This window comes from Cervus elaphus, chromosome 21 (genome assembly GCF_910594005.1).
Source record: "Cervus elaphus chromosome 21, mCerEla1.1, whole genome shotgun sequence".
Classification (NCBI taxonomy): Eukaryota; Metazoa; Chordata; class Mammalia; order Artiodactyla; family Cervidae; genus Cervus; species Cervus elaphus.
The window spans coordinates 31,359,252-31,384,887 of NC_057835.1; the positions used below are offsets into that span (position 1 = coordinate 31,359,252).

The window sequence follows — 25,636 nt, forward strand, 5'->3', positions numbered from 1 at the left end:
GTCGTAAGAGTCGAACACGACTTAGTGACTAAACCACCACATTTAAGGAAAATGGCTTGAAGTGGCAAATTGATAGAAATACACAGGTAAATATTGTTTTTGTCCTTTCCCCCTTTACAGTGCTGGCATGCTCACTCCCTAGCTGTTGAATTATTGGCTGCTAATGGCTCAGAGCTGCCCTATTCTTCAGAGAGCTGCCATCAGCATACAGGCTCAATCAGAAACTTGAATCCTCCTTCATTCATCTCTTCTCATCTCCACACTTTCTTCTACCTCCAAAAATATGTCTCCACTCTCTGTTCTGCCCCCTCTGCTCCTGCCATCTTTCTCCACATTCCCTTACCTGCTATAGTAACCACCTGACTATCTTCCACTTTTGTTCCAGGCAAACACATTCCCTATACAATTCTTAGAATGATCTTGAAAAAAATGCAAAGCAGGTGATATCAGTCTTTGACCTCCCACCTGGGTTTGAGTAAAATTCAGACTCTTTTTTTAAAATTAATTTTTATTGGAGTGTAGTTGCTTCACAACATCATGTTGGTTTCTATTGCATACAGCAGAGTGAATCAGTTATACATATGTGTGTATATATGTGTGTATATATGTGTGTATATATCCCCTCTTTTTCGGATTTATTTCGCATTTAGGTGGCCAGAGAGCACTAGGTAGGGTTCCCTGATGTATACAGTAGGTGCTCATTAGCTATCTATTCTATACGTAGTATTATTAGTGTATAACGTCAATCCCAGTCTCCCAATTCGTCCCACCACCACCCCAGCCTCTATCGTAACTTATTTCTTGTATCTTCAATCTTTTCTTATACCACTTCTGTCCACATTTCAGCTTCACTCCATCTATGTGGCCCCTCAGTCAGTCCCTGGAATACTTAAGCCTCTTTGCCATCTTATGAACTTTGTACTTGCAGTTCTGTTTGCACATGACACTCTTTCTGCAAATCTTCACGTCTTCTGGCTCTTCCTCAAACAGCAGGCCTTAGCCTACATATCAACCATCAGAGAGGCCTCCTCTGCCACCTTGTATGAAATAACTCCAGCCTCATCACAGTCACTCTCCATCACATTATTCTCTTTATGTTAATTTCTACAATGTATAATTACTTTATCTACTTAATTGTTTACTTTGTTACTTATTTTCTCCACTTATAATATAAGTTCCATGAGGGCAAGAATAAGATCTTATGTTCACTCTTAAATTCCAGTGCATAGCTCATTTTAGAAACTCTATACATATCCATTGAATAGATGGATGAGACTTCACAACTTCCTGAAGTGGTTCAATCTAGGGAATTAAGGTCAAGATTGAAGACAAAAAACTTGATTACTCTTACTCTGTCTCTGGCTTCTGAACAATGGTAAACAATTGGAGAGCCCTAGAAGTACCTTGTTGTAAGGATGAAAAACAGAAAGAAAATCAAAATGATCAATGTCTGCTCCTCACTCTGCTCTTCTTTATATTCAACACCAGTGGCATAGTCCTAAACAGTTATGAGATGTGCATGGCTTACAGGAAGTGTTCTTTAAGAAAGCAACAGCAAATGACTAACACTTTCCAATGGAAAACCTTTGAAGTTTATCTCTAAGAGTTGCTTTTAATATAGGAAAATAACATAGAGTTTTTGATATATTTGAACTGATGTGATTGAACTGATTTGAACTGATATATTTGAACTGATGTCTTTGTATAATGGGCTCCACACACTTAAACCTCTCTACCAAGCACAGTGCTTATCCTTTATTATGTAGATCTACAGTACTCTTGGAAATATTTGATGCTTCACTGAAGAGAAAATTATTAGAAGTATAGCACAGTTGTTTTCACTTTTCTAATTCTTATTCTGAGATAAACAGTATTTCAAAAGAAATTTCAACTGACATGAATTTTATTATATAAATGTAAACTCAAAGCTAACTCTAAAATTGAGCAAAATCTATTTTCTTAAATATATGTGTACTTCTCTTCAGGGTCACATTTTCACTTTCACATGGGCTGGTTTATGACAAAAGAAAGTGAAAAGACAAAGAGAGTAGATACCATACAAAACTGGTGTCAAGAACCCTTCCAGTCACAACTAAGGAGGAAGGGGAAAAAATTATTATTAGTAGTTGGGCATCCATTTCTAGAAATAGAGCAGATTAGCTAAAATTAAATTAAACACATGCCAAAAAGCAGATAATTAAAAGAACAAAGACTAAGAGAGAGACTAGATCTTTGATTAATGAAAAATTATATAGTGGTCTGCTATAATACAAAGTGAATATTGAATTTTTCAGGATGTGAACTGGTTCCAATACTGTGACTACACTCACTGCCAATAAAAGTGAGCAGTCATGTCTACCTCATTAATGAACATTTCAAAGATTGCTAGAAGGTTTTTTTTTTTTTTAACTTGAGTACTTTAAGAAAATGGGAACAACTTTGAGATTCACACTAGTGAGATGAAAGGGCTTTTAAACATTTAGTATTTAGTTGGGTAGATATTCAGGGAAAAGCAGATACTCTGGAATAATTTTCTTTTAAGTCATAATCTAGTGAGTGTGAGCAGGTATATGGATTGACCCTCGTTCTCCTTGTCTACCCTGGTAGCCGGCATCCCATGTTCTTACTACCTGGAGTCCCAATTTCATGAAAAACACCAAACCTCTCTTCTCAATCCCCTCAATTCCTTGAAATCCAATTTTTCACTCCCAGAACTCTTCTGGCATTGTATTTGTAAGGTCCCCATTGGCCCACCAAACAGGAAATTCAATATGTGGTGTTTCGTCTCTGGCTTTACCAACTTGCCTGAAGTTCTTACTCCAGTTGATCTTGGCATGCTGTCTCTCCGCAGGTTGTCCTGATACCTCCCAAACCCTTCATCTTTCTCTCTGTCTCCTTGCTCTCTTTCTCCTTTCCCTTGGTAATCATATACACTCACATAAATCCAAATACCATTATACATGTCAATTTTTTTAACCATGGTGTGCTTAAATTCTCCGATAGTATTCTGATTCCAAGAAATAACGTTTAAGCAAGAATGTTATTTCCAAGAAAGAACAATTAATAACATTAATTATCTGTAGTTATTTTTAAGATTATTTTAGCACTTACCTGTGTATTTCAGAACTGACAGTTTTGATATGATCACCAAAAGTGCCAACAAAATTAACAATCTTCTACATTTTCTGCATTTATTTCTTTGTTTACTTTTCTTTATTTAAAAGTTGCAGTTTTCTGAGTTGCATTTTCTCTGACATGCCTCTCATAGGAAATTGAGTTTATTATGTGTTAAGGTGTTTTTTAATGTTTGAAATCTAACTGCTAAAGGAGATATAAATCATACACAAACTTGTAGTAAAATTTTATACCAAATTGAAGTAAAAGGCTTGAATTTTAAATATCACGTGATGCTACTGATGTTCTCATTCAAACTTTATACAGTCCTTGCAAAGAATAGGACAGTTTATAAACATATTATGTGTGTGCGTGTGCATGCTCAGTCACTCAGTTGTGTCTGACTCTTTGCAACCCCAAGGTCTGTCACCCGCCAGACTCCTCTATACATGGAATTTTCCAGGCATGAATAATGGAGCAGATTGCCACCTCCTTCTCCAGGATGAACCCAGGGATTGAGCTTGAGTCTCCTACACTGCAGGCAGATTCTTTACTGCTGAGCCACCTGGGAAGCCCATAAATATGTTGTAGTCCCAACAAATTGAGAACCACACTGAGACATTTTTATGAGTGTAACAAATATGTATCATTAGTTCATAGATTCACTTTTGTTTTATTTGGGTAAAATAAATTTTATTTATTTTATTTATTCCATATTAAAAGGAACTTACAGTCAGTCCTGCATTGGTAAGGGTAAGAATGCTTAAAGAGTAGAGATCGCTATGAATTCTGAGATAATACTAATTTATCCTGAACCTAATGAATTCTATTAAAATCAAAAATAATAGTTCGTCTGTAGTGACCAAGACTAACTCCAAGAGATTAAATCTGATGGCTAGCAAAGAGAGTAGCGTGCCGTTTGCCTGCGGGTAAATTGCCTTGTGTGAAATTAAATTCACTAGCGAAAGCAATTATTTTTCTATAATACTTTCCCTCCAGAGGGTAACTGCAAATGATACATATAGCCAACCAACACCTAAAAACAGGATGATGTAAAATGTCTTATTATCCATAAAATGCTGTAACCGTGAAGGTAAGTGAATGATATTTGTAGCAAACCAACACCAAAAAAAAAGAAAAGAAAAGAACATGCTTTATTATTGATCTAATCACAGGCATACTTATAATGGAACTTTGAATTGAGTTGAGGAAAATCTAAAACTGTGGAGTAACCGCCTACCAGCAAGAACTGGAAACGTTCCTCACCTCACAATGTGGGTACCACATACAGCAGAGTAACGGGCGAGGGGGTCCGCCACTGTCTTTGCTCTGGGGGGTCCCACACTGGTTTTCAGGACCAGCCACCTGGAAGTTCAAGAACTTTCCATTTCACACCAGTTTCCTGTCAGTTTGCAGAGTTCCAACCCAGATGCCTCATACTTAGGAGTGTCCTACACCACTCAGGTGAGGACAGTTCTCTCAGTAGCATGGGTCTGTACAGAGCTGCATCATTTGTGGGTGCACAATCAGTGGGTGGCCCCTGAGTGGCTGAACAAGGGCCATCTGTGGTACCCACTCAACACGTCCCGCTGGCCCTAGTGACAGCAAGCTCGCTGGGAGTGGAGGCTGGGAATGACCCACTCTCCGGCTCCTGAATCCTCAGCTCCCCAGCAGATCCATGTCCCGGTCCACCAACTATGGTCCATAGGCGCCCTTGCCCTCTGTCCATCCTCACCCCTCCTCCTTCCTGCTCCAACCAGCAGCTGTAATCTTAACTTTATCTGGGAGCCAAGAGTCTGGTTCCTCATCTGTTCTTTTTAAACTATTGTTTATGACAAAAACATTATCACCTTAGTCGTTCATAGCTGACACCCTGCAGATACTAAAAGGCGTCCCTTGAGGTTTAAGCATCTGCACAGGTGTCTCTGTTAAGAGTTTCTGGAAGTCTGTTTTGATATGGAAAAGTCAAGGCTTGCCTTCTTTGTTCTTTTGCTCGGATATGGTGGCATTTTCTGAAGACAACTAAAGAGGAAGGATCTAGCTCCCTTCAGGGTCTGAGGAATTGTAGAGGGTTGGGCAGGGGAACAGAGGAATGGGAAAACACCACATCACAGCGGAAAGTACAGACTGCATAGGGTCAAGTTCCGGGTCTACCACTACATGCCGTGCTGTGTCGCTCAGTCGTGTCTGACTCTTTGTGACCCCGTGGACCGTGGCCTGCCAGGCTCCTCTGTCCTTGAGGATTCTCCAGGCAAGAATACTGGATGGGTTGTCATGCCCTCCTCTAGGGGATCTTCCCAACCCAGGGATTGAACTCAGGTCTTCTGCATTGCAGAAGGATTATTTACTGTCAGCCACCAGAGAAGCCCAAGAATACTGGAGTGGGGAGCCTATCCCTTCTCCAGAGTATCTTCCCAACCCAGAAATGGAACCAGAGTCTCCTGCATTGCAGGCAAGCTACCAGGGAAGCCCCACCACACATAGGAAGTTCTTTTGATTTATTTATTAATGAGGTTAGGTACTTTATTTTTCCTTCCTGTGACCAACTTTCCTCATCTGCTTTAATTTTTTTTATGATTGCGGTACAACAACTACCATGAACCTGGTGTCTTAAACAATGGAAATGTATATTTTCATAGTTCTGGAGGCCAGAAGTCTGAAATTAGTTTCACTGGACTGAAATCAAGATGCTGCCAGGGCCAGGCTCCCCCTGGAGTTTTAGGGATAATCTCTTGTCTCTCCCAGCTTCTGGTGGTGGTCAGCGTTCCTGTGGCCACATCGCTCCAATTGTTGCCTCCGTGGTCACCCTGTTGTTCTGTTCTTCCTTGTATCTAGCATCCCTTTGCTTCCCTCTTAAAAGGAGACATGTGATTGTCTTTAGGGCCCATCAGATAATCCAGGATAATCCCCCCATTTCATGATCCTTACCACAATCATAGCTACAAAGTCCTATTCTTGCTGTATGAGGTAGAATTCACAGATTCCAGGGAGTTGGCTATAAACATGATTTGGGGGGACCATTATTCAACTACTGTAAATTAGGATGATGATACCTGCATGAATGAATAATATATGGAAAGTGCTTAGAACAATGTCTCGCAGGCAAAAAAAACCTCTCAGTACATGTGACCATGATGGTGATACCAGCGGCAATGCAGCAATAAGGAAACAGAGAAGAAAATTCCAACGTGGACAATATAATTGAAGGGAGGGGTAGGATGAATTGGGAGATTGGAACTGACATACATACACTTCTGATGTTGTTTATAAAATAGAGAAGTAACGAAAACCTACTGTATAGCACAGGGAACTCTACTCAATGCTCTGTGGTGACCTAAATCGGAAGGAAATTCAAGGAGCAGGAGATATATGTATACACATGGCCAAGTCACTTCGGTGTGCAGCAGAAACTAAAACAACACTGTAAATCAACAGTAGTCCAATAAAAAACTAAATAAATAGACATGAATTTTTTAAAAAATACATCATCTCTGAATTTTTGATGTGGTGCTAACCTTAAAATGTTATCATTCAAAGAATTACATCTCCCCACTGAATAAAGTAAGCTGTTTCATTCATATGACCCATGCAGGCATGTTAGGTTCATCTTTTGTCACTCTTTGCTGAAATTTAAACCATTTCAGCAATTTCATCACCCTGGATTCTTCCTAAGGTGAAAGTCGAAGATGTGATGTGATGTTTGTCTCCTTTCTCTGTCTTGCCTCCTGCCCACCTAGGATACAGACCTAATGACATTCAACATCTCTGTGCACCGGTCATGGTGGCGGGAACACGGGCCCGGCTGTGTCCGAAGAGTACTGCCCCCGTCAGCCCACGGCATGACGGACGACTACACGTATGTCTCTGTCACTGGCTGCATTGTTGACTTCCAGTACCTGGAGGTCATCCACAGTGCCGTCCAGATCCTACTCTCTGTAAGTATCACGTCTGTGTCATTGTCAGATCTGGACTCTCTTTAATGTCATTTTGTATCTAAACCTTCCGCCTATGCTGTCCTGGTAGATAATGCCATAGAAAAGTACATGAAGAGCATCCTTTAAACAATGGAAATAACAGTAATGATGCTAACATTTGTTATGCTTGATGGCAGTTTATGTCTTTTTCCTCTTGATATCCAGACATTTTTTTTTAGAACCAGTTAACTGCTATAGTTTCTAACTTGAGATGCAATCCACATAATTCAGTGGAATAGTATCACTGTCCTCCAGAAATGGTGACTGTCCATTCGGTACCATGGATTCTTCACCTAATACACTTCTATTACTGCTACTACTCCTAATGCATCCTTTTACTAATACCCATGCGTTCTAGAGAAAGAAGGATGGAAATATGCCCAATGTCTTTCTCAATCTAATAAACCTCATATTTCAAATAATTATTCCTTAAGAAAACAAATTCTTCCAGAGAGCCCTACACATTTTAGCGCCTAAAATTGGTTGTGAGGAGACAGTTCCGTTTAGAGAAATAGAGAGGAAATGGCTTGACCGGACCACACAAAGCCTATGTGCTGGGAATTCCTTAAAGATATTTTCTTTTCACCAGACCGCCTCACCCACAGTTTGATCACACTGTGGAGTAGAATTAATTTAAGGTATATACCATCATCAAGAATTCTTTTTCCTTGAAATCCAACAAGGATTTGGTGTTTTTTTGAGTCAATATATGATAGAGTCATTCTCAAAATGCTTTTCACATCCCATTTCTTCTGTTCCAACTGGTTAAAATCAGAACAAGAGATTCTTTGAGTCAATATATGATAGAGTCATTCTCAAAATGCTTTTCACATCCCAGTTCTTCTGTTCCAACTGGTTAGAGTCAGAACAAGAGATTCAGGTTCAGTAATAAATAAATAGATGATAGAAGTGTAAGAGGTGTATGTCAATGAAGAATGGACTTGGAATTATTTCCAGAAAGAACTTTAGGAGTCCTTGTAACACTTACAGTAAGCATTATCTACTGCTGTGTAACAAACTACTCCAAAATATCATTACTGAAAACAATATCAGTATGTTGCTTTGAGTTTTGTGGGTGAGGAATCTAGGCCGTTCTGCTTCACAGGATACTGGCCAGGGTCACTCATGTAAACTTTTCAACCAGGAGCTCTGCTGGGGTTACACTACCCTAGATGTCCTCACTCATATGTCTGGGGCTGGCTGTTGACCTACATTCTCCTCCACATGGCTTGTCTTTTTGAAGAAAACTTGAGAGGCTTTCTTACAGCCAGTGAGCTGAGTTCCAAGAAGAGAAGCCCACCTGCAAGCATTTATCTAGCCTCTTCTTGAGAGTAAAGCCTACTAATGTCCCATTGGCTACAGCAAATCATGTGATCAAGCCCAGCATTATTGTGGGAGGGGCCTCCAGAGAGGTGAACGTACTAGGAGCCATAGTTCATTTGGAGCCATCAGTGTACTAGTCTTACCCTCCTTTACAGAATGTATTAATTATTGTTCTTTAAACCACATATGTTAAGGTCTAAAATAGTATTTTAGAGCATGTTTGAATCATAATTTTCTAGAAAGACTAAAGACTTGAACATAAAACTCCAAAGATCTTTTAGTGTCCTAGTTCAATTAAAAGCAAATTCTACACTGAATTCAAAGAAAGAGGTTGGACTTCAATGATAAGGAATTTTCTTTCAGAGATGTAACAAGGAATCTGATTATTCTTGGTTCCTGTATGTTTGTTGTTACTTATCAATATATATTTATCAATCTTTCTGTATTCCCTGGTCTTTCCTTACTCTCCTGGAAGTTACCTATGGAATTGTGGCAAAATATATGTGTAAATCTTTGAATTAAAAAAAAAATGGAGGCAAATTTTCTTTAAAATTTTTTTCAACCTGTTGTAAGGTGAAACAGTACTCTATCATATTTTAGATTCTAAAGGTTCTTAGTGAATTTTTTTACATTGAAACATTTTTTTCTAGAATCCTTCATATATGAACAGATTCCCCTTCTTTAAAAAATTCTCAGAAAATTGCTAAACCGTTTTGTGGAGTAATGGCATGATTTCTAAGTTTTTATAATGCAGCAGAATGCTGTAGAATCAAAAAGTCCTTTCTTCATAGTAACTCCAATTCAAATGAACAGCAAGGTGAAAGTATTTATTTGATAAGAAACTGAACTGACACATAGAAAACTACATTAGAGAAAAGCACTAAATAAAGTGTATGTTGCCACCTAAAAGTACTTGTCATTCACAAATCAGTTCCATGGCATATTAGTTTAGTGAACGTTTAGAACTGTCCACCTGCACACATAATCCCTGTTATACTGTTCAGCCTTCCAGCAGTAAAACTATTAGCTGCTGATCTCTGACTTTTCTTGTGTAATATACCTGCCAGACAACAATTTCAATATTTTTTCTTTGTTATGTTAAAATGAAATGTGTCCTGACTTTGTCTCACTGCAATATAATTATGTATTATTGTTGTGGTTGACTGCATATGGTTTTCTTGTATTTTCTATCCATTTCATATGAATAGATTTACAATGATTAGAAGTTGGATTTTTTAAAAAATCCAATGATATGGAAATGCTTCCTGTATCAGTCACTTAGCATGTGCGAAAATGTCAGTCTTGTTTCTGGGGAAAAATAAGGGGTGACGGTTGTAAGATTTAATAGCCCGTGTTGCTTGGGCAACTGCTAAGTAAACAGGCAAAGGACTCTGAGATGGGGCGGAGTCCCAGAGGCCCTACTACTTCAAAGGTTACCCTTAACAATTGCTGGAGGTGCCAGAAAATCTAGAAGTTCACAGGGAAGAGCCAACAGAGGTGGCTAGGATGGTGGAGGAGGGTTTCAGGGCAGCAGCTCTCTCTGGCAAGTTGAGATGGAAGTGTTTGAATAATCTACCTATGGATACATTTCACCTCCCCACCCCCAACTCTTCATCCACTGGCCACAGTCCATGAGGAGACATCTTTCCTCCAAAAGTTCCAGGGTAGGTTTATATAGATAATTAAATAGATAATTAGATAGATCAATAATAGATAGGTAATTAGATAGATAAATAGATAGATATAGATAAATAAATAATTCATTCATTTAATTCAAAGAGATAAAAATGTGTGCAGTGAAATCCTCCCTCCCACCCTTGGGTCCCCACTTGCCTGGATCCCCTATCTCTGCTCCCCATTGGGCAACCCAACCCATTTTGTTTTGCTTGTTTGTTTAGGGTTATGCATAGGATTCCAAAGTGTGTTTATGCAAATATAACAAAATGTGATTCTATATTCTTATTTGCCCCTCAAAAGACTGCCTATGATATTTACCTCTCTGAAACTTTCCATTTTTTTACTTATTAGATATTTTGGAGCTATTTCCATATCAGTACATCTCTGTTTCATTGTTTATTTTAATGGCTCCTATTGATGGACACTACTATTGTTTGACCTCATCTAAATATAATGATTTTGGGTATATATAAGATATACAATATATCTAACATAGTATGTGATATATAGTATAACACAATATCAATTGTGCATCATAATTATCTATTTTGTAACTATCACACACATGTTATACTAAATAACTGTGTGCATGTGTCACTGCGAACATTTCCTAGACCTGCCCAGCTCATGCATCCCCAGGATGTGCAGGTGGCCTGCCACATGAGCACACCGTTTAATAGTCACCGAGTCTTTGGTCTGTCTACCTTCCAGAATAAAAGTTCCTTGAAGGATGAAATAGTGTCCTTTTAAACCCTGTTCATTCCTGTGGTCCCAGTGACTAACAAAGTGATGGCACTAAATATTTATTAATGCTTGTGAATATAAATGAATAAATGACCAACGGACGAGAGATTCCAAAGTCTGAAGTAAGTAAACACAACAAGAAGAATTCATTGATCAAGAACTGGCATGGATGAATGCACAGACAAAATGCTGGAACCAGAGAGAAGATGCTGATCATTTGGAGGCACTCTTACATCTTCGCTATTACTGTACACTTAGTTATGACTAGGTACGTCATCTTAGTGGACTGCCCAGTTCCGAGGTCAACAGGTCAGTAATAGTGACAATGTAATCTAAGGCACTTTTTAATTTTTAGGATTCCTTATCTGTGGCTAAATAGATCCATACTATATTTATGTTAACTAGTGAACAAGGTATTTTAAAGGAGCTCATTTTTATAAACAGTAGACAAAGGCTCATCTCTAAACCTTTAAAACTCAACCTTATCTACATCTCGTTAAACTCACCTTGTCCCTAACTCTTTGGAGCTGAGTTTATATACATATTGTTTGGAACCCTCACTGTCAAGATATTCTCCTTCATATCTGATAGGTGATGAGTCTCATTCTTTAACGTCTTTGGAGGTTGTCACCAGAATCAGAACTGGGGATCAGAGCGCCCTGAGAATTGGTTTTCCGTCATGCCCATGTCCTTTGCATTGCGTCTATCTAGTCCCGTCATCAGCATTCATCACTATTTTCTGTCTTTCATATCAGACACCTTCAGCTTAAGATAAATTAAAACTCAAGAGAGAATGGTGAACGGTAACAGTAGACCACAAGGTATCCTACAGAATATGTATTCTTAAAAGGCTGTGTGACCCAATCAAAAAATGGGCCAAAGAACTAAACAGACATTTCTCCAAAGAAGACATACAGATGGCTAACAAACACATGAAAAGGTGCTCAACATCACTCATTATTAGAGAAATGCAAATCAAAACCACAATGAGGTACCATTACACGCCAGTCAGGATGGCTGCTATCCAAAAGACTACAAGCAATAAATGCTGGAGAGGGTGTGGAGAAAAGGGAACCCTCTTACACTGTTGGTGGGAATGCAAACTAGTACAGCCACTATGGAAAACAGTGTGGAGATTCCTTAAAAAACTGGAAATAGAACTGCCATATGACCCAGCAATCCCACTTTTGGGCATACACACTGAGGAAACCAGATCTGAAAGAGACACGTGCACCCCAATGTTCATTGCAGCACTGTTTATAATAGCCAGGACATGGAAGCAACCTAGATGCCCATCAGCAGATGAATGGATAAGGAAGCTGTGGTACATATACACCATGGAATATTACTCAGCTGTCAAAAAGAATTCATTTGAATCAGTCCTAATGAGATGGATGAAACTGGAGCCCATTATACAGAGTGAAGTAAGCCAGAAAGATAAAGAACATTACAGCATACTAACACATATATATGGAATTTAGAAAGATGGTAATGATAACCCTATATGCAAAACAGAAAAAGAGACACAGAAGTACAGAACAGACTTTTGAACTCTGTGGGAGAATGTGAGGGTGGGATATTTCAAAAGAACAGCATGTATACTATCTATGGTGAAACAGATCACCAGCCCAGGTGGGATGCATGAGACAAGTGCTCGGGCCTGGTGCACTGGGAAGACCCAGAGGAGTCGGGTGAAGAGGGAGGTGGGAGGGGGGATCGGGATGGGGAATAAGTGTAAATCTATGGCTGATTCATATCAATGTATGACAAAACCCACTGAAATGTTGTGAAGTAATTAGCCTCCAACTAATAAAAAAATTAAAAAAAAAAAAAAAAGGCTGTGTGAGCACCGGATTTGAGCGCCCTGCATCATATAGCAAGGAGCTCAAATCTCATGCTCTCTGACAGAGGGGATGGATGGGGTAGGAGGTGGGAGGAAGGCTCAAGAGGAAGTGGACTTGCATATACCTATGACTGATTCATGCTGTTGTATGGTACAAGTCAACACAACATTGTAAAGCAATTATCCTCCAATTAAAAACAAATAAATTTAAATTAAAAAGAGAAAATGCAAACAACAAACAAAAAAGGCTGTGTGAGTATTCCATTTGCTTAGAGTACATGGCTGAGTCACAGGAGCTAATGATATTATTGCTAATTCAGTAACATGCTCACACAGTGTAAGAATTCAAGTCAAATAATAAGGTTTTGAAATAAGTTCCAATTCCTATCAATTATATCCCTCCAAAAATGCATGCTAAGTCGCTTTTCAGTCACATCTGACTCTTTGCAGCCCTGTGGACTGTAGCCCACCAGGCTCCTTTGTCCATGGGATTCTCCAGGCAAGAATATTGGAGTGGGTTGCTGTCTCCTCCAGGGAATCTTCCTGACCCAAGGATTGAACTTGCATTTCTTATGTCTCCTGTATTAGCATGCAGGTTCTTTACCACTAGCGCCACCTGGGAAGCCCACTCCAAAAATGCAAATATCATTAAAAGTGAGTCTCCTTTGGGGGTCTTATTTCTGAGTTAACATTTCATTTATTTAACAAACTGTTGGTATGTGCTTAGAGCTACTCTGAGTGCTTTGCAAATACGAACTCGTTTAATCATCAAAATGAACAAGTGAAAAAAAATTAGTGTTAGTTGCTAAGTTGTGTCCGACTCTTTGTGACCCTATGGACTGTAGCCCACCAGGCTCCTCTGTCCATGGGATTTCCCAAGAATACTAGAGTAAGTTGCCATTTCCTCCTTCAAGGGATCTTCCCGACCCAGAGATCAAACCCCTGTCGCTTATGTCTCCTGCATTGGCAGGTGGGTTCTTTACCACTAGCACCACCTGGGAATCCTATTTATGGCTGACTAATACCAATCATATAAATACTTTTAATAGTTTTATCTGTTATAGATATGTGTACAATATTTAGCAAATATTTCAGATTTACAATTCAAATGTAGAAAGCCTTCCCCTGCCCACTGATAAAACCCTAAGTGGAAGTTAAGCAATTCATCATCTATTTTGTCTACATATACATATCCATGTTTTGAAAACCTCTGGGTTTTAGATAGCAGTTCTTAGTCCTTATTAGATGTCTGGTCTTACATAAATCCAACCCTAATATTATCTGTCACTTGTACGTGGCATCTATGGGTTTGAGCAACTTAAAACATGCAAACATTTAAAATTCATATTCCTCTTATACTGTAGCATTCTCCTTAATGGTATGTGTATGATTGGATTTTATTCTGTATGTTAATCAGTCATCACAGACATTTATGTTTCCAAACACAAATTCATACACTTTCCAAACAACAGAATTTAGTCTCCAGAGGCCTAAATGCTCATGGTTATCCCAAACATGTTTGCAGGTCTTCATAAATTATTACTGCTCTACTAGTTTCAAATAATCTGCCAAATATTGATTATTAAATGCAGAAGTGAGCTATGACATTTGGTAGACTTAAATATTATTTCATCAGAGAAATGTAAAGCTTGATTAGAAATCATATCTAGCACAAAACCATTTATTTAGAAAATCTGAGATATGCTTAATAATCAAGGCAAACAATGTGACTGTAGGCTTATGGAGAAATTAGAAATAAGGAAGTTAATTTTAGTGATCCTTACTTAGGGTAATTTAATGTCATTCAGATGTTTATAGAGGTTTCCTCTTTAGCCTTAGGTAGGAATAATTATTGGATTGAAAAAAGGCAGTTTTCATGAAAACAAAAGTTAATTCAAAAACATTTACTGACTTCCTGTAGAAGACAAAATTGAATATAGACTGTATAGAGAAAGTTTATTTTTTAGTTTAGAGTATAATTGCCTTACACTGTTGTGTTAGCTTCTCCTGTACAACTATTTGAATCAGCTATATGTGCACACATATGCCCTCCCTCTTGAACTTCCCCCCGCATCGTCATCCCACCCCTCTAAGTCATCATATAAAGAAAATCTTGTCACTTTTTTGTATTCTTTCCAAATGAAAACAGACAGTACAGCATCCATGCAAAAATACATATATATATATATATATATATATAAAGGAAACCCCTACACAATACAAAGCACGGTGCTAGGAGATGTGGACATGAGAGGAGGAATTCAAATTTGCTGTGGTTCTACCCATGGCACCAGAGGAGATCAGGCAGGAAATTAAAGGACCATAACAGGGCAGAAAATGAGGGAGTTCCACAGTTCAGAGTCTAAGTGCTGCTGGGCTCACAGAAGAAAGTAGCATATGGGAGAGCTGTGATATTTTGCCTCACCCTACTCCCCCCCACCCAAAATGTTTGACTCTTGAAAATAAACTTTCTTTTTTTAAGGACAAAATTATAATATTTCAAGGACACCCCCAAATGAGTTACTGGTGGGCTTACAGTAGCTTCCATTATCACCACCACAGGGATAATTAATAATTATGAAAATTAAAAGAGTTACTTTTCAGGATATGTTAAAAAAAAAAAATGTTGTCATCTAGTCACTAAGTTGTGGCTGACTCTTTTGCAACCCCATGGACTGTAGCCCACCAGGCTGCTCTGTCCGTGGGATTTCCCAGGCAAGAATATTGGAGTGGGTTGCCATGCCCACCTCCAGGGGATCATCCTGACCCAGGAATCGAGCTCATGTCTCCTGCATTGCAAATAGGATTTTCACCATTGAGACACAAGGGAGGCCCACATAAAAACAATCACTTCAGTTTAGTTCAGTCACTCAGCAGTGTCTAATTCATTGCAACCCCATGGACTAAAGCACGCCAGGATTCCCTGTCCATCACCAACTCCCAGAGCTTGCTCAAACTCATGTCCATCGAGTAGGTTATGCCATCCAACCATCTCATCTTCTGTCATCACCTTCTCCTCCTGCCTTCAATCTTTCCCAGCATCAGGATCTTTTCCAAAGAGTCAGTTTGTCGCATCAGATGACCAAAGCATTGGAGTTTCAGCTTCAGCATCAGTCCTTCCAATGAATATTCAGGACTGATCTCCTTTAGGAGATTTGATCTCCTTACTGTCCAACAGACTCTCCAAGAGTCTTCTCCAACACCACAGTTCAAAAACATCAATTCTTCAGCACTCAGCTTTCTTTATGGTCCAACTCTCACATTCATACATGAGTACTGGAAAAACCACAACTTTGACTAGATGGACCTTTGTCAGCAAAGCAATGTCTCTGATTTTTAATATGCTGTCTTGGTTGGTCATAGCTTTTCTTCCAAGGAGCAAGGGTCTTAATTTCATGGGTGCAGTCACCATCTGCAGTGATTTTGGAACCCAAGGAAATAAAGTCTGTCACTGTTTCCATTCTTTCCCTATCTATTTGCCATGAAGTGATGGGACCAGATGCCACGATCTTAGTTTTTTGAACGTTGAGTTTTAAACCAGCTTTTTCACTCTCCTCTTTCACTTTCATCAAGACGCTCTTTAGTTCTTTGCTTTCTGCCACAAGGGTGGTGTCATCTGCATATCTGAGGTTATTGATATTTCTCCTTTCAATCTTGATTCCAACTTGTGCTCCATTCAGCCCGGCATTTCACATGATGTCCTCTGCATATGAGTTAAATAAGCAGACTGACAATATACAGCCTTTACATACTCCTTTCCCAATTTTGAACCAGTCCGTTGTTCTGTATCAAGTTCTAATTGTTCCTTCTTGACCTGCATACAGATTTCTCAATAGACAGGTAAGGTGAACTGGTATTCCCACCTCTTTAAGAATTTTCCATGGTTTGTTGTGATCCAACAATCAAAGGCTTTAGCGTAGTCAATGAAGTAGAAGTAGATGTTTTTCTGGAATTCTGTTGCTTTTTGTTATGATCCAATGGATATTGGCAATTTGATCTTTGGTTCCTCTCCCTTTTCTAAATCCACCTCGAACATTTGAAAGTTCTCAGTTCATATACTGTTGAAGCCTAGCTTGGAGAATTTTGAGCATTGCTTTGCTAGAGTGTGAGATGAGTGTAATTGTGTGGTAGTTCGCACATTCTTTCACGTTGCCTTTCTTTGGGATTGGAATGAAAACACCTTTTCCTGTCCTGTGGCCACTGCTGAGTTTCCAAATTTGCTGGCATATTAAGTGCAACACTTTCACAGCATCATCTTTTAGGATTTGAAATTGCTCCACTGGAATTCCATCACCTCCAGTAGCTTTGTTTGTAGTGATGCTTCCTAGGGCCAATTGATTTCACATTCCAAGATGTCTGGCTCTAGGTGAGTGATCACACCATCATAGTTATCTGGGTCATGAAGACCTTTTTTTGTATAGCTCTTCTGTGTATTCTTGCCACCTCATCTTAATATCTTCTGCTTCTGTTAGATCTATACAATTTGTGTCATTCATTGTGCCCATCTTTGCATGAAATATTCCCTTGGTATCTCTAATTTTCTTGAAGAGATCTCTAGTCTTTCTCATTCTATTTGTTTTCGTCTATTTCTTTGCATCGATCACTTAGGAAGGCTTTCTTATCCCTCCTTTATATTCTTTGGAACTCTGCATTCAGATGGGTATATCTTTCCTTTTCTCCTTTGCCTTTCACTCTTCTTTTCTGTATTAAGGTATATCACAAAGTATAAAACCGGAGGCATACATCGGAACAAAAACAAGCAGTGGGTTGATTGTCTATACAAGAGGGCAGGCAGGGAAACTCCTTCTGGAGTTCATACTCCCAGGAAATAGGGCTGTGTTGGCCAAAGAGAGGTCCAGACATGGGTTTTGGTGGATTCTTATTATAACCACTCAAAAGCAAGCTCAAAGGAAACCAGGGTTCAGAGTTCCCATGGCTGCAGCTGGAGCCTGCAACAGAGAGAGCTTAGGTGAATTCTCATATGTGTTCTGAACAGAGGAACTACCATAAGTAGGGAATAAAAATCAGAAATCAGGGGAAGCATGAGTACTTCACTTCGGCTTGAGCAACCAGGACACCCACAGAGGTAGTGACTTAAGTTGGAAAGAAAGTTTGGGTGAGGGGGGTTTGAATGTCAAGTTAAGGCTTTGGGACTTTTATCCTAAATGAAATCAAGCTATTTGAGGTTTTTAAGCAGGTAATGATGTACACACAACTTTGAACTAGGGAGACTATTCTGAGAGGTGTGTGTAGGGTGGATCACATAGGGGGAACACATATCAGAATGGTCTCGTCATAGCTGGGCCCATATGTCCCAGAGTGTCCTTGGAACACCGATCCTACAAACTGAACCTCGAGAAAGAGTCCATGGTGACATAAGTTTGACTGAGGTCATGTTATATCCACTTCTTGGAGATTACAATGAAAATTAGCATATTAAAATTTGTGAGAAATCCTGCTGTCAAAAAAAATAACATGGAAAACAAAGACTGAAGGACTCTTCTAGATTTAAGAAGACCAAAGAAACATGACAATGATGCCAGACCAAAACAAAATACAAAAAAAAACAGATCTTTGTAGGACAGTTGGAAATTGAATAATGTCTATGGATTAGAAAGCAGTATTATGCATATGTGCATGTACCCATGTTAATTTACTGGGTTTTTTTGATCATAGTAACATTTAAGGTATCTGTATTGAAGGGTATACAAGAATACTTGATTGATTTTTTCTTCTATGTTTCAGTAACCCTGAAATTATTTCAAAAATAAACTTTAAAAATGTTTTAGGGACTTTCCTGGTGGTCCCATAGTCATGACTTCACCTTCCAACGTAGCGGTTGCAGGTTCGAGCCCTGCTCCGGGAGCTAAGATCACACGTGCCTTGTGGTCAAAAATCAAAACATGAACCAGAAGCAATATGATAACAAATTCAATAAAGACTTTAAAAATGGCCCACATAAAGGAAATCTTTATAAAAAATTTGTTTTTAATCTTAAATCTATGGCTGATTCATATCAATGTATGACAAAACCCACTGAAATGTTGTGAAGTAATTAGCCTCCAACTAATAAAAAAATTTAAAAAAAGAAAAAAAAAAAAAAAAAGAAAAAAACTACTACATTCCCAAATAATTTTCTAAAGGAAACATTTTGGGAAATGCTGGCTAAGTGAAAGTTAGTGAGAATGTGTCAGTGAGAATGGAAATCAGAGGATAGACCCAAAACACATTACTGGAACTTGACAAGTGACTATGAGGGGGGAGGCAGGGGTGGGAAAGCCCAAGAGAGCAGAGGTGTCTGCTTCTACACAGAGGTGGGAGGAGGGGCTGTGTTGACAGAATAAATGAGTTTAGATGTGGACACATGATGAATCTTGGCACCATCCTTGCTCTTAACATTTTTAAGATACATATAATTTTCCAGGCAAAAATACTGGAGAGGGTCGCCATTTCCTACTCTAGGAGATCTTCCCGACCCAACGATCAAACCCGCATCTCTTACATCTCCTGCACTAGCAGGCAGATTCTTTACCACTAGCACCACTTGGGAAGCCCCATATATTTTTATGGTGTATATTTAGGAAAGCAACTCTGAAGCTGCTTGGAGAGTGCATTGGAAGTGAATAAGAGGGGAAGAAGGCTTTCTTATCCTTGCTATTCTTTGGAACTCTGCATTCAGTTGGGTATATCTTTCCCTTTCTGCTTTGCCTTTTGCTTCTCTTCTTTTCTCAGGTATTTGTAAGGCCTCCTCAGACAACCACTTTGCCTTCTTGCATTTCTTTTTCTTTGGGATAGTTTTGGTCAACACCTCCTGTACAGTGTTACGAACCTCAGTCCATAGTTCCTCAGGCACTCTGTCTCTCAGATCTCCCTTGAACCTATTTGTCACTTCCATAATCATAAGGGATTTGATTTAGGTCATACCTGAATGATCTAGTGGTTTTCCTTACTTTCTTCCATATAGTCAAAGCTTTGACTTTTCCAGTAGTCATGTACGAATGTGAGAATTGGACCTGAAAGAAGGCTGAGTGCCAAAGAATTGACGATTTCAAACTATAGTGCTGGGGAAGACTCTTAAGAGTCCCTTTGACAGCAAGGAGATCAAACCAGTCAATCCTAAAGGAAATCAACCCTGAGTATTCATTGGAAGGACTGATGCTGAAGCTGAAACTCCAATACTTTGGCCACCTGATACGAAGAGCTGACTCACTGGAAAAGACCCTGATGCTGGGAATGATTGGAGGTGGCAGGAGAAGGGGATGACAGAGGATGAGTGGTTGGATGGCATCACCAACTCAATGGACATGAATTTGAGCAAACTCCAGGAGATAGTGAAAGACAGGGAATCCTGGTGTGCTGCAGTCCATGGGGTTGCAAAGAGTTAGACACTACTTAACTACTGAACAACAACAAGAGGGGAAGAAAAGAAGCTAATTTGCAGGCTCTTTCAATAGGTTGCATGGAAGAAGATGATGGTTTGGACTTGGGTGGTAGCTCAAGGGATGGAAACGTGTAGATGATAGTTCTTACAGGAAGAGAAGTGGCATGTGCAGAAAAGGAAAAAATAAGGGTGGAGCTTGGGGTTTGTATTTGGGCAGTAGGGTAGATGATGCTACTGGTTACCAAGATGAGAGATTCTGGGAATTTTGTTTCACTGCTGAATTTTATCTCATCTTGACATAAGAAATAGTGGAAACCAAACATAGGTTTTAAAAAAAAAATAGTTTTAGTAGAGAAATATTTGCTAAAATATCACAAGACTTACAGAGCCTAAAAGAAGCATGCTATAGAAGTAGAAGGTATGCCTTCTCAGACTGGAAAATCCTGCCTGTCTAATGGTTCACAATTGATTGTCATTTCATAATGACTTAAAGCAATTATTGCAGTATTAGCCCTTCACATTTGACTAAAAGTAAAACTGATAGCAAGAAAACCACAAGGAAGTGGTGTTCTTTATTTAAATTGATTAATATAAATAGGTCTTTCATTTAAAATTGGTTTATATAAAATTCAAGCAAATATTTGCAGTGTATTATTGTTACTTAGTAGCAAAGATAATCAGGAAGTCATGCAGACAATGAAACATGCACAATTAAACTCTTCAGGATACACAACAACTTTAATTAATCAGTTAAGCTAATCTAAATAAATAGAAAACTGTGTTGTAAGGCTTGGCTGTAAAGGATTTTAAACCCAATGGTATAATAAAAGAAATCATAGCTATCATTAACTGGGTGTACACAAGGTGCCTGGGCATCATCCTTTGAAGTATTATCTTGTGTAATGTTTTCAGGAGTAATACAGAGTAGCCCTTCTCATCTCTAATTTACATATGAATACCCTGGACATTAAATAAGTAGCCTGCCTAATTTCCTGTGGGCTTCCTAGGTGGCTCAGTGGTAAAGAATCTACCTGCCAATTCAGGTTTGATTCCTGGGTGGGGAAGATCCCCTGGAGAAGGAAATGACAACCCACTCCAGTATTCTTGCCTGGGAAATTCCATGGACAGAGGAGCCAGGCAGGCTTCAGACCATGGGGTCACAAAAAAGTCGGACATGACTGAGCAACTAAACGCCAACAATTTTCTGTGGTCAGTGATTGGGGAGAGTGCATCAAACTAGATTCTGATGTATCCCCAAACTACTGTGCTTATTGAGGAGGCTTTATTAATACATAAAACAAAATACAATATTTGTAATATGAATGGTTTAATATTAAATACAAATGTATCATTTAGTATATGCTTTGGAAGGATATTTGAGTTCTGAAGAGTCAGTTTGCACATTTTGCCCGTCTACTTCACAACTTCATATAAGTCAAAAGCTTCAGATTGTGAGATTCCTGAGTTGTACATCTATTGGACAGAGGAAAAGAGTGGACATATGTTGTCTTGGCTTGCCAGCTTCCACACCCCCAACCCTTGATAATAGCAGCTCAACTGCTCTGTAGTTAGAGAGTTACACACCCATTTTTCCCTGAGCATGGGGACGCTGGGCTCTATAGGGCAGGGCTGACCCCACCTCACCAGCCCCAGGGTCAGACATGAGACCCAGGTATCATCATTAGCACATTCCTCCCCCTGGATCCAGTGACTGGTTCAGGAAAAGTCATGTCAGGAAAGCAGATCTTTGGGACTCACTTCAATAGTTCTCAACTTTTAGGAAATATCCATTCTTTCCCACAAGACTGCTGAATTAAGAGGGTTTGCATTTGCAGATGTAGGCAGTCACCATGTGGAGAGTGACTACCTGAGACAAAACTTCTGTAAAATGGAGAGATACAGAGACTTCCCTGTCAGTCCAGTGGTTACACTTTGACATCCAATGCAGGGCATGCAGTTTCAATCCCTGGTCAGGGACCTAAGATCCCACTTGCCTTGTGGCCAAGGGACCAAAACATAAAACAGAAGCAATATTGTAACAAAATCAATAAAGACTTAAAAGAAAAAAAAAGTAGAGGGACATGTACAGAGATAGAGGGAGGCAGGCAGATGCAGTCTTCACTCAAGTCATACTCAAACCAGTCTGACCTGGCTGGCTTTTGAGTACTAGACAATTTAAAACCACAGATGCAGCTCGCTGTGTATTTCTATTGGCCAGTGCGAGTCTGTGACATCCTTGATGAAAGGTGATGCAGCCTCTGCTTGAACAAGCTGTTATACCCATCCAGGTAGCCCCATCCATTACAGTAAGTTCCCTTACATACAAACCTTCAAGCTGCAAACTTTCAAAGATGCGAACATGCATTCACATGTCCGGTCACATCAAGCATGAGTGACATTGCAGCTTGCCCTCCGTCTCTCATCGCTGAAGACTCTTCAGCTCTGCCATCCCCCGCCTCCTGCCCCTCCTGCAGTAACTCTTTTTGCCGGTTCACTCAGTGCCAACTCGTGTGTGCCAACTGTTGCACTGTAGTATTGTTGTACTATTATACTTTTCAGGGTACTGTAAGATAAAACATGTTTTCTTTATTTTTGTGTTTTTTTTAATGAATTATTTGTGTGGAAAGCATTATAAGCCTATCACAGTACAGTACTATATAGCTGATTGTATTGGTTGGGTACCTAAGCTAGCTTTGTTGGACTTACAAACAAATTGGACTTATGAACACACTCTTGGAACAGAACTCATTTGTGGTAGGGGACTTACTGTATTGGGCTGCTCTAAGTGTAAAACATGATTTGTAGATTTAATTTAGTTTGTAGATCCAAAATCCATCACGTTGGAATTTTCATCTACTGGCCCTAGTTCTGCCTCCTGAGTATCATAGAAGATGACCTTCCAACCATCCCCATAATCTTTAGGCCATCACAGACATTTTTGACTGGTGTTTTGCTGACAGGATATTGTGTTTGGAAGCGTAGCCAAGATATGGGGTGGGGGGGGGGGTGTGCACATTCAGTCATTTCCAACTCTTTGGGACTCCTCTATCCATGGAATTTTCCAGGCAAGAATACTGGAATGTGTAGCCATTTCCCCCTCCAGGGGATCTTCCAGACCCAGGAATTGAACCTGGGTCTCCCACATTGCAGGCAGACTCCTACTGTCTAAGCCATCAGGGAAGCCCCAGATGGATCCTAAGGTGACCCTCAATAATTCTCTTTTTCTTCTGTTTATGCCTTTGCATAATCTCCTCCTCCTGAATGTTTGGAGAGAAGTGTATATTCTAAAATTAGATGGGGTAATATTTTCACAACTCTGTGAATATACCAAAAATCACTGAATTGTACACTGTAAGTTGGCAAATTGTATGCTATGTCAATTACATCTCAATAAAGCTGTTGTTGTCATATGCTACGACCAAGAGAGATTTATCCCAGAAATGCAAAGCTAGTCAACATCTGAACTTCCAGTCTTTCACTGTTTTTCTTTCCTGCTAAAATTAATACTGCACTGAATAGAGATATTATCCTATTTTAGGGGATTTTTAGGGAATACATTACTCCTTCTTTTAAATTTAAAATAAAGCAGGAAGACAATACAAGAAACAGACAGGTGGAAATCTGAATATGAGCTTTATCCCTCATAAATCCAATTGAAGAGCACGGCTTTAAATAGGCAACTGAATGGGCTTTCTAAACCCTGCTTCCCAAATTAGGCACCACACAGCTGGGCAGGCAGGCCCCCACCCCCATGGGACCCAGACAGAATTAAGTGACAGAGGACAGACAATGCACGCTTCCTGCAGGAAGACTGGCTCCCTCAAAAAAAGAGAAAAGGGCTGAGCTCAAATGCTGTCAACTCACTAGAGAAAATTTAATCCCTCCAAATATATACACAAGGAATGGAGATAGATACTACAAATTCAAGTCATTTTGCAGTTACTTACACTAGACATAGGAAAAATCATAATTAAAAATTTCTATTATATATGTGGAATGAATAAATGATTAAGAATAATTGAATTTAGCAGTGTAGTACTGAATTATTTTTATTCCACCTAGAATAATATATTTTTTCAGTACCTTCCATTTTGTCTATTGGAGGAGGTGCCACTTGGAGGTGATCAAGACCTTGTAGGGAAACCTTGCCCTGACTGAACTCTCCTAAGGGATTGCCACCTGCTCCCCAGGGTATTTATGTGCTAAGTCTCTTCAGTCATGTTTGACTCTTGGCAACCCCATGGACTGTATCTCCCCAGGCTCCTCTGTCCATGGGATTTTCCAGGCAAGAATACTGGAGTGGGTTGCCATTTCCTGCTCCAGGGGATCTTCCCTGGCCTGGGGATCAAACCCAGGTCTCCTGCATTGCAAGCAGGTTCTTTACCATCTGAGCTACCAGGGAAGCCGAAGGTTCAATGTATATGTGAATTATATACACTGAGCTATTTGACTGAATTACTGATGTTGGGCAAGCAGTGTCCTTGGTAGCAAGATGTCACACTGCCTACCACAAGATACTAAGAGCACACAGAGATGGGATAGGAGAACTTCTGGGACAACTCTTTGGAATTGTGAGTGAAGAATATAGTGGCAGCCTTATATCATTTATAATACTCCTAGCTTTCACGGTGGGCTTCCCAGGTAGCTCAATGATAAAGAATCTGCCTGCCAATGCAAGAGACACAGTTTCAATCTCTGGATTGGGAAGATCCTCTAGAGAAGGAAATGACAACCCACTTCAGTATTCTTGCATGAAGAATTCCATGGACAGAGGAGCCTGGCAGGCTACAATTGGACATGACTTAGCAACTGAGTATGCAGCACAGAAAGAAACATAACCTGGATTGGAATTCTGGCTTACCCATACCCTGGGTAAACTTTGGGTTTCCCTGATAGCTCAGCTGGTAAAAGATCAGCCTGCAATTCAGGAGACCCCAGTTCAATTCCTGAGTTGGGAAGATCTGCTGGAGAAGGGATAGGCTACCCACCCCAGTATTCTTGGGCTTCCCTTGTGGGTCAGCTGGTAAAGAATCTGCTTGTAATGCAGGAGACCTGGGTTCGATCCCTGAGTTAGGAAGATCTCCTGGAGAAGGGAAAGGCTACTCACTCCAGTATTCTGGCCTGGAGAATTCCATGGATGTCCATGGGGTCACAAAGAGTCGGACACGACTGAGTGACTTTTTCACTGGGTAAACTTTAAGAAGTTCCAATTTGTCATTGGTAAAGATAGTGATGGTGTCCTTTTTGCCGCGTAATTGCAAGGCTTGGAGATTATATATGTAGGGATCAACAGTAAGTGAACCATGAACTTCCAGATATTCAAGCTGGATTAAGAAAAGGCAGAGGAACCAGAGATAAAATTCCAAACATCTGCTGGATCATCAAAAAAGCAAGAGAGTTCCAGAAAAACATCTATTTCTGCTTTATTGACTATGCTAAAGCCTTTAACTGTGTGGATCACAACAAACTGTGGAAAATTCTTAAAGAGATGGGAATACCAAACCACCTGACCTGCCTCTTGAGAAACCTATATGCAGGACAGGAAGCAACAGTTAGAACTGGACATGGACCAACAGACTG

The 25,636-nt window shown here is 39.6% G+C and overlaps 1 protein-coding gene across 3 annotated transcripts in view; it reads left to right on the top strand.

The window, feature by feature from the left end:
- NKAIN3 (sodium/potassium transporting ATPase interacting 3) overlaps positions 1–25,636 on the top strand; it is a 513,013-nt gene that overhangs the window by 376,308 nt on the left and 111,069 nt on the right. For all 3 annotated transcript variants that reach the window (XM_043880325.1, XM_043880326.1, XM_043880327.1), the window contains exon 4: positions 6,852–7,049. In XM_043880325.1, coding sequence (XP_043736260.1) covers positions 6,852–7,049 — 198 coding nt within the window. The remainder of the gene's footprint in view (positions 1–6,851; positions 7,050–25,636) is intronic.